This window comes from Mastomys coucha, unplaced genomic scaffold (genome assembly GCF_008632895.1).
Source record: "Mastomys coucha isolate ucsf_1 unplaced genomic scaffold, UCSF_Mcou_1 pScaffold21, whole genome shotgun sequence".
Lineage (NCBI taxonomy): Eukaryota > Metazoa > Chordata > Mammalia > Rodentia > Muridae > Mastomys > Mastomys coucha.
Window position 1 is genome coordinate 24,211,726 of NW_022196904.1, and position 9,839 is coordinate 24,221,564.

The 9,839-nt window shown below is 49.2% G+C and overlaps 1 protein-coding gene across 2 annotated transcripts; it reads left to right on the forward strand.

Moving 5' to 3' along the window:
• Positions 1–6,328: 6,328 nt before the first annotated feature.
• On the forward strand, positions 6,329–9,626 carry Krtdap (keratinocyte differentiation associated protein). Of its 2 annotated transcripts, none has more exons than XM_031384261.1 (6): positions 6,329–6,464; positions 8,080–8,118; positions 8,311–8,352; positions 8,521–8,565; positions 9,172–9,219; positions 9,502–9,626. In XM_031384261.1, exons 1-6 carry the CDS (start codon positions 6,372–6,374, stop codon positions 9,505–9,507), a joined length of 273 nt encoding a protein of 90 aa, XP_031240121.1. In that variant the 5' UTR covers positions 6,329–6,371; the 3' UTR covers positions 9,508–9,626. The 2 variants fall into 2 exon arrangements, with proteins under 2 accessions (XP_031240121.1, XP_031240120.1); XM_031384260.1 differs by having other exon boundaries at positions 9,449–9,623.
• Positions 9,627–9,839: the final 213 nt, after the last annotated feature.

Here is a 9,839-nt window from a genome sequence, read left to right on the forward strand (position 1 = left end):
ATCAAGTGAGTCCTGCGCCATTTGCAAGTTCGCTAAGCCCTTAGCTGCTGTCTTTGTAGCAACACACAGGCCTCACGTTGTGAATCAGAGATACCTGGCCCTGAAATGACACAAGAAAGTCACCTAATCAAGCCTCCTCCTTCAGATCAGAAACTCTGGTCCACCCCTTTGCTCTGTCTTCCTTCCCCTTAATTTGTTTTTTAAATCGAGGCTCCGGGTTGTTCATCTACTTTACTGTATTGAGGGCCTTGCAAACCTGGACACAGCCACACGGGGGCAGACTGTCCCAGGAGAAGCCCTGGTCTTACTAGTGACAGTGCCACAGTGCGTCCTGCTGTGTGAATGGGAATGGGAACCTGTTGGGAACCCAGGTCTCCTGGGGCCAGTCCCCTGGAACCAAGTAACTACGATCCAGATGACTCCAGACTCTTAGGGTGGATGTTCCTTCCTTCCGAGTTCAACCTGAGGTTGTCTGGTGTAAGGGGCCCTCCAATAACGGGCAGTGGTCCCTTCCTATCTCACCTGGAGCTAGGAGATATGTTTAGTACGTGTGTATGTTTGTGCGCGCGCGTGCGTGTGTATGTGTGTGCTTGTGTGTGTGCGTAGGTCAAGGGATAACTTGCCAGAGTGAGGTCTCTCCTTCTACATGGTTCCCGGGGTTCGAACTCAGATCATTATGCCTGAGGGCAGGTGCCTTTACCCACTGAACCATTTCTCAGGCACTCCTTTTTATTTCGAGATAGGTTCTCAGCCAGGTTACCTGCCTACGCTGCACCTCCGTAGTACAGGATTTGAACTCAGCATGCTCCTGCCTCAGGCACCAGGTCCAGTTCCATTTCTCCCCAGCCTCATTAGGTAACATCTTTCTCTGTTTCTCTGCAGGTCTCTGTTCTCAGGCTCCTCCCCAGGTAGTCTTTCCCTAGCAACGATGATACTATCTCCCCAGGATTGTTTATTGTGCTAGGTGCCTCTCTGCCTCCTCCAAGAACTAAAGCATCTAGTCGAGAAATATTTATGGATTACCCAATGGGAGGAGGGACTGGAGTTCAGTGGTGCAACAGATCAGGAAGTCTTCCTGGGAGAAGTGTAGGCAAACGACTTCCAGAGTGGGAGGAGGGCCTGCCGTGACACCGCACACTGCCCTGCGCTTCCTTCCGGGAGTGTGGTAAGAATCTGCACCGAGGGAGCCAGGACTGTTCTCCCCTGAGTTTGGACTCTAATTGCCCACACCCTCTTCTGAGACCCTAGGCTTCCTTCTTTCTCCGTGGATTCCCCCATCTGTCCCCAAAGTCCCTGAGTATCTCCTGTCCATTCCTTTAATCACGCAATCCCAATACCCATGTGGCTGGCTTCTGTGCCAGTGCTTGTCATGATGGACCAACCAGGGCTGGGCCTTGCCTCCTACCCACATTCAAGTTCTGTCACATATGGAGTGGGGTGGGGGCAGGTAGTGAGAAAATAGGAGTTTGCCGGTGTACTCAGAGAAGGAATGGAAATAACTAGACCTAGAGATGGGGTTAGAGTCAGTGGGACCCCCATCACTCTACACATTCATTCAAAGCAGAGTGGAACCCTGGGAGACTCCTTCCCTGACTAATGAACTGTCATGACCTCCCCTATTGGAAACTACCCACCCCTCTCCCCACTCTATGGGACATTGGACACTTGAACACAGAGTCACCAAAGCAGTGTGGGTAGAGGAAGGCAGGGAGTATGGAGAGGGACACCACGACCAGCACTCAACATAAAAGTCATGTCACTCTTGGATGCTGAGCCTATCTTTCCAGTGGCTTGGATGGAAAGCTCAAAGTCAGCGTGGGGATCCTGTGTGTGTGTGTGTGTGTATGTGTGTGTGTGTGTGTGTGTGAGAGAGAGAGAGAGAGAGAGACAGAGACAGAGACAGAGACAGAGACAGAGAGAGACACACAGAGAGGGAGACAGAGACAGAGAGACAGAGAGAGACAGAGACAGAGAGACAGAGACAGAGGTAGCCTGGGGAAATCCTGTGTGTGTGTGTGTGTGTGAGAGAGAGAGAGAGAGAGAGACAGAGACAGAGACAGAGACAGAGACAGAGACAGAGAGAGACAGAGATAGCCTGGGGAATCCTGTGTGTGTGTGTGTGTGTGTGTGTGTGTGTGTGAGAGAGAGAGAGAGAGAGAGAGAGAGAGAGAGGGAGACAGAGACAGAGACAGACAGAGAGACAGAGAGACAGAAGATAATCTTGGTATGATTCCTCAGAGAGAGACAGAGACAGAGAGACAGAGACAGAAAGAGACAGAGACAGAGAGACAGAGAGACAGAGACAGAGAGACAGAGAGAGAAAGCAGAAGACAATCTTGGTATCATTCCTCAGAGAGACAGAGACAGAGACAGAGACAGAGACAGAGACAGAGAGACAGAAGACAATCTTGGTATCATTCCTCAGGAGCCATCCACTTTGACTCTGAGACAGCATCTCTCATTGGCTTACTAATAGGGCTAAGTTGGCTGACTATACTGAGCCCAGAGATACCAAGCCCAGGAATCCATGCTGCTAGGCAGCTACTTACATCAATAATAGGGACCCATGCATGACAAGCAGTTTACTGACCACATTATCTCTCCAGCCCCTGGTCTAGGAACCTGAATGAGATTCTGGCTCAAAAGCAAAAAGAGTCGACAAGATAGTACAGCTGGGAGAAAGCTTGAACTGGCTTCTCAAAGTTGTCTTCTGATCTACACACACAGATACACACACACACCATGCACATACAATGCATACATCATACACACAGACCACACATGCACACCACACGCATACCACGCATACATCATACACACACATATATACCATCCATACACACCACACACTCACATACACCCCTCAAACACAGCACACATACTACAGACATCACACATACCATACACACAAGCCTCTCACACACACTAAAATACCTATAAAATGAAAAAAAATAGTAAAGGGGGTGAGAATGTATGTAGCTCAGTAATAGAGCCTTGCTGAGCATGTATGGAATCCTGGATCCAACCCCCCAGCACCATAAAATAAACACAGAGTTCAGAAGCTCTGGAAGGTGACCCCTGAGGACAAATTGTCAGGTGACTGCAGTCAGCCTTTACCTCTGCAAGGGAGCAGGGTTCCTCTGGCTGAGCACCTGAGTGGATCACCTTGTATTTAGAGGTGTCTTGTCTTTATACACTACAGCCACAAATGTGAGGTTGGGACCAGAGAACTATCCTTTGTTTGATTAAATGCTTTGTTTGTTTGTTTTCTGAGATAGGATCTTGACATGTAGCCACGGCTGGTTTCCAGCTCTCCAAGCCCCTATGGCCACCACACCCGGCTAGAACATTACCTTCAAAGGGATATTTGATGTGGGAAGATGGGTTTCCTATGTGGGACATCTGGAAACTGAGGTAATTAACTGCAGGTACACTGTATGACACACAGTTGCCAAATGCCAGTATCAGTCCCCCTATGCACTGACCAGTGCTGGGAATTGAACTCAGAGCCTGTGGGTGCTTTTCCTACAAGCCACACTCAAACTCTCTCACCGGTGGATTCCAGGCACCTGCTCTACCACTGAGCTACATCCTCAGCCCTCTATTATTTTTTATTTCAAGTCAAGATCTAAGTCTCTCAGGCTGGCCTTGAACTCACCCAGTAACCCAAGTAGACCTTGAGCCTCACCCTCCTGCCTCAGCTTCTGGAATACTTGGGATGATAGTCACTCAGCTGTGCCTAGCTAGTTCCTTCTTTTCATTTGCTGAGCACTTCTGGCCAGGGGAGCTATTGCTCTGTGTTCTCAGGTCAAGGGTCTAACTCATACCAAAATGCTAAAGCCCTTTGAGGGATATTATTTGTACATTGGAGCAATGGCTGTTAGAGACCCACCTCAGGTCTCAGAATTCCAGGGCTTTCATGCTGGCCTACACACACACACACACCAGCCATGAGACCTCTGTTAAATTATTTAACCTCCATATTTGCCATGGCTCCCCCACCCATGGAATGTGGGTAATTATAGTGCCTACCTCCCAGGACTTCTGATAAATCAATGAGATCACAGAGTCATAATATTTAGCACAGGGCCTGCCGAAAAGTCAGAGCAGGCAATGTTATTGGTACCATTATGTGGGAAAAAAAAAAATCATGGAGGCGTCCTGCTACAAAAGCCCCACCACTGAGCTGAGCCCGGAGCCAGGAGGAGATGCCAGAGTGGTGTTGGTGTTGACTCTGTGCTTGGGTGGGCCTTCGTGCATGCATGCATATCAAGCTAGGGTTGGAACGGGATTCCGCCATTAGCATGTCTAAATGGAGCTGATTTACATAATATCTGCTCCCTCTTGTCTGGTTCATCACTTCTTCCAGTGCCTCTGTCCACTCTATCCTGTTAAGAAGGCTTCCCAGGCACTGCTAATTAGTTAAACAGAATGAATGTATCTGCTAGCAAAAACTGTCTCCTCCAGAAAACCCTAGGGGAGGAACTCCACCCAGCTCCATTTATTCTCTTTCTTGTCCCCTCCAGGAGCATCAGATGCACCTGATGCCCACAGTCACGTGGTCATTATGGAAAGAGGGTGTTCCTCAAAGCTGTGTTCTCTCACGGTTTTGGCAAAGTGGAAGATGATCTGTGCCTTTGGGAGAGGCTTTGGGAGGCTAAAGAGGGCACTGGGATATGGAGGCAGCAGGGGACTGCAGTACCAGTCTCTGGGGCTCACAGAGATTCCTCCCACCCTAGGCCTGCCTACTGTGTGGGTTGCCTCACCTTGGCGTAAGGAACCCAACCCTCAGATAAGGGATTCTCTGCCAGGACATTTGCCTGTGACTCCGGTTGGGCCATCTGGACCTCATTGCAGAGAAGGTTGCATCATTGGGCTCTCTTGTCACTTTGGGGTGATCCCACTCACATGCTAAGGGTGGGGTGGGAAGTAGGATTGTTGAGGGACAAGGAGCAAGTGATCAGAGGTCATGGCAGCTCTGATCCTCCTCTGAGGGTGGGAGTCTCTGGGACATTTGCTTCTGCTTCTTGTGTTTCTCCTCTCCTTGCCTTCCTCACTCATGTGGCATCCCAGGGCAACAGCTGGATAATAGGCAGGGTCGGGGCCAGGCCCAAGAGAGGAAAGTACAGAGCTAGGCCTGGGGATAGGTGGGTGCAGTTCTAATGTTCTCAATCTCCATTGCAGTGTGTGTAGGGCATGGTGCCAGTGGACAGAAAGAGGGTTAATAAATACACAGTTCCCAGCCTGGGGATATAGCTCAGTTGATAGAGTGCTTGCCTAACATGCACAAGGCTCTGGGTTTGAGTCCCACCATCACACAAACCAGATGTATTAGTGCAAGGTTGTCAGAACGAGGTAGAGGCAGGAGGCTCAAAAGTTCAAGGCCATCCTTGGCTACATAGTGAGTTTGATGCCAGCCTGATATGTATATACATATACATATATATATGTATATAGACATATATACATATATATAGTGTGTGTATATACATATGCATATATGTATATGTACATGTGTGTGTATGCTCTCTGAGTCCATATACACACACACCATATATATATACATACACATATACATATTATGAGACTTATCAAGGAAATAAGTGAGAAATTAGGGATAATGGGAGCAACAAGGTTGAGTTCTGAGAACTGGAGATGAGCAAATGGCACTTTAGGGATGAAGGAACAGTTTGGCCAGCTATTGTGATGCACGTGAGTCGTTTCAGAGGCAGAGGAGGATCAGGAGTTCAAGGTTATCCTTGTCCATACAGGGAATCACCCAGGGCTACCTAAGACCCTATTACATACACCACAGGGAAAGAATGGAAGGAATTGGGGGGCGGGGGGGGAGAGATGAGAGACTTGGCCAGATGCCTGGAGGAGGAGGTAGCATGCTGGGTGAGAAGTCCAAGTTATCCAGCCAGTGTGTGGTTTGTACAAGGAGAGAAAAAGAAGCAAGCTGGAGAGGCAGGTGGAGTCTGCAGCATGGAACGCACCAGCCGGACGGCTTTAGATGGATTTGGCAGGGTGGGGGACACAGAGTGACTGAGAGGGAAAAGACACGAAGGAGGGCTTGCTTGGATGCCAGGTCTCGCAGGGACAGGCTCAACCTGATTCCATCCCATTACCCTATGCATGAACAGACCCATGGCGGCCTCACCTTGCAAGAGCCTGGGGAGTAATGAGAATTGAGAAATCAAAGATATACTGGGAACAGTGTCTGCCTCCCCCTCCCGGAGCCCCAGGGGTGGGCGACATGATCCGGGGATGAGTCACTAGGGTGGGAACCCTGCTCCCTCTCATAGCCACCCCTTGCTAATATAAAGGACCATCAGGAAGGCCCCGCCTCAGAGCACCCCAAACCGGACACCATGAAGATCCCAATTCTTCCTGTCGCCCTCGTGGCTCTCATCTCTCTTCTGGCATTGCAAGCTGCCCAGGGAGCAGCCCTGGGGCATCCTAAGGTAAACACGGTAAACACTGCGGTAATCACAAAAGTGCCAACAGTTTTAAGACCTGTTACTTGGTTGCCCCTCCATCCTTTGGAGAAATGACTCATTTGTTGGCCGTGCTTTGGCAGCTGGAGGAGAAGCTGGGGTCTCAAGGGAAGGAGGAAGGGGAAAGTATAGGGGATGTAGCTTGGTGCAAAAGGCAGGGAAAGACAGAATAACTCTGGGAAGAGTGGCAAGGTGGGGTGGGGGAGCTGGAAGCTGAGGTGGCTCATTGGGATCCCCCTAACCCAGCCTTCCTTCCCTCCTAACCTTCTGAGTAGACGGGAGGCTCCCTGCTGGTCTAGGTTCCTTATGATCTTGCCCCTAGACAGAGAGGACCCCTGGAGTCCCTCTCTTCTCAGTTACTCTAATGGAATAGAGGAATGCTCTTCCTGGCTTTAAAAATCTCAGACAACTGGCTGGGTGTCAACTGGATTTGAGCTGGTGGCCTTGGGGGAAGCAGGATCTGCTTCGATCTCAAAGGAGCTGGGGGCTTTGGCCAGTCTGCTTCATGAATTTGTACTTATCAGGAATTACCACTTGGGAGGCTGAGACAGGAGACTGAGGTTCATTGGGGCTACATAGTTGAACCTTGCCTTTTTTTTTTTAAGTTTTTTTTTTTTTTTACACCATTTTAGCTCTTTTTGGTTTTTTGTTTTTTGTTTTGTTGTTGTTTTTAGTTTTGGTTTTTCAAGACAGGGTTTCTCTGTGTAGCCCTGGCTGTCCTGGAACTAACTCTGTAGACCAGGCTGGCCTCGAACTCAGAAATCCGCCTGCCTCTGCCTCCACCATTTTAGTTTTAATTAAGCATGTATGATGTGTGTGTGTGTGTGTGTGTGTGTGTGTGTGTGCACAGACAGGCCAGCGGTGATAGGGACGAGAAGAGTGTGTTTAGCAATGGGACTGGAGTTCCAGGCAGCGATGAGGCCCCTAATACAGGTGCTGGGAACCAAACTAGGGTCCTCTAGAGGAGCAGTAGGTGTTCTTAACCTGTGAGCCATCACTTCAGACCCCCTCCTGCCCACATTTAATCCAAATTTAAAATGAATATGTCAAATTGCTGAGCTCTGAGCACTAGGACCATGCCCGGAGGGAGGGCCACATGCTTGTGACTCCTGTGGTGCAGAGGACAGGAGAAGGGAGCCCATACGATGGAGGGATGGAGGGCTTTAGGGATGGAGAAAGACGTATTTACCGACTTTAGCATTGGTGGCCAGTGAGCTTCATGGTAAACTAGCCACAGCCTGTGAGGCAGGCAACTTACCTTACGTAGGGGCTTGGCTTGAGCTAGCACCCTGGTTTTCACCCAGCCAGGTCAACAAGCATGGGTGCTTTGGCATGCAGAAAATCAACAGGCAAATAATACCAGCTGGTTTTGTTAGCTGGGGTCTCTTCTCCGCCTTTTCTACCTACCAACCAGCAACTGGGTGTCCTGGACCAGAATGGGGCTGGCACTGGGGCCCCAGTGAAAGATAATGCACAGGTGCCTCTTGAGGGGCAGTTGACAGAGGAAGAGGAGCCAAAGGAGGGGTGTCAGGGAGAAGGGCTCACCATTCACAGGCTCCTTTGTCTCTGTCACCCTCTTCAGGAAGATACCACCTACAGTAATTACCCTGCTGAAACAGAGGTAAACACTTGTTTTTCCATTCGTGTGTGTGTGTGTGTGTGTGTGTGTGTCTGTGTGTCTCTGTGTGTGTCTCTGTGTGTGTGTGTGTGTGTTGTCCCACCTCTGTTCTCCTGGCAGCTCTTCTAACTCCCTGCTTTTTTTTTTTTTTTTTTTTTTTTTTTTTTTTTTTTTTTTTTTTTTTTTTTTGCCTAGGGCCTTAACAATGAGTTCCTGAACTTTAACAAGCTAGGATCTGTGAGTATCCTAGAGTAACCCCACGGCTTGCCCCACCTTACAGAGGAGACATTGCAAAGTTTCTGGGCCCATCTCCATCTTTTCCAGAGGGTTGGGCAATGCTTGGGTGTTCTCTAAAACTGACCAGCTTCTGGTCTCTCTTCCCACCCTCCCCCCAACCCCCACCAGGCCTTTAAGTCAGAAGACTTCCTCAACTGGCACGTCATCTCCGATGTAAGTGTTGGGCTGTAATTGAGAGCCAGGTGTGGTGAAGCATGCCTGTAATTCCAGCACTCCAGGGCCTGGGGTGGGAGGAGTGTGAGTTCAAGGCCAGCCTGGGGTATATAGTTAAGGTCCTCAAGAAAAAAAACTGAAGGTTTATCTAAATCAGGAAGGCTGAATCAGTGGCCTAGCAAGGCCTAGCATTTGTACCTCTTGGCTCTGTGCTTTCTGTGTGATACCTCACAAATGTCTCTGGTTCTGTGAGCCTTGGTGTCTTCATCTGCACAGTGGGCATGGAGACAATGCTTTCCTGAAGAGGTTTCTGTCACGCCTGTTTGCACAGCAGCTGGTACCAAGCAGACAGAGTGTGGGTGCTTACATGATTATAAGCCAATAAATAGCACTATACCACATTAGTGAGCACAATGTGTGACCATTGATTCCTCTTCATTCAGTAGTTACTGTTCCTTGCTCATCTGGTGTGTGTTCCCTGATTCCCATACTTATTCAGGGAGTGTTTACTGATCCTTGTTCACTCACTGCATTTTTATTGGTACATGTTCATTCAATGAGTGCTTACTGACACCTGCTTACCTGATTCCCTCCCTTTCTTTTTAGATGTTCAAAAAGGCTTTTCCTTTCATTAACTGGGAATTCTTCCCTAAGGTAAGAGTGGTATATATTCAGAAGTTAGGGAGAATTGGGTGAGAGAAGAGGGGGATGTGGGGACGATGAATGGAAGATGAACTATCTTAGCTACTATATTCAGATGACAACTGAAACCAGACCAGACTGAGAGCCCTTCCCCTCAAAGCCCCACCCACCCTGGCTTCATTATGGGGGTTCCAACCCGGGTGGGCAGTCCACAACTTCACCGTCACCCCTTGCCCTTCAGGTGAAAGGACTGAGAAGCGCAGTTCCTGATTCCCAGTGACCGTTCTCTTTAAGACCTAGGACCTAGGATGGCTCCACTAGAAGAGGAGGCAAGCGTGGAATCCGAAGACCATCCTACGACAAATCTCCCCTGGCTCGGTTCCTCCAATAAAGTGTTTTCCACTCAAGTGGCTCCTGAATCTGTGTTTCTGTCCTTATCCTACTGGGCTCAGAATTAAGGCTGTTAGGGAGAACCCTGAGTTCTCCGAGGCCGGTAAGGAGGGAGATGGGAAGTGGTAAGGGAAATGGGAAGGTACAGAGTTCATCTCGCACAGCAAGCTAATCTCCTCAGTCAAGTTTCTAGAGCTTGTTCAGGAGTTACCCGTCAACCGGAGATGAGGGATGCGCCACAG

What these genes read in the sequence shown, in the direction of transcription:
- Krtdap (XM_031384260.1), top strand. Translation starts at nt 6,372, where the DNA reads ATGAAGATCCCAATTCTTCCTGTCGCCCTCGTGGCTCTCATCTCTCTT. An exon ending in CAGCCCTGGGGCATCCTAAG is followed by an intron (nt 6,465 to 8,079) that starts GTAAACACGGTA and finishes CACCCTCTTCAG; the next exon opens with GAAGATACCACCTACAGTAA. An exon ending in ACTGGCACGTCATCTCCGAT is followed by an intron (nt 8,566 to 9,171) that starts GTAAGTGTTGGG and finishes CTTTCTTTTTAG; the next exon opens with ATGTTCAAAAAGGCTTTTCC.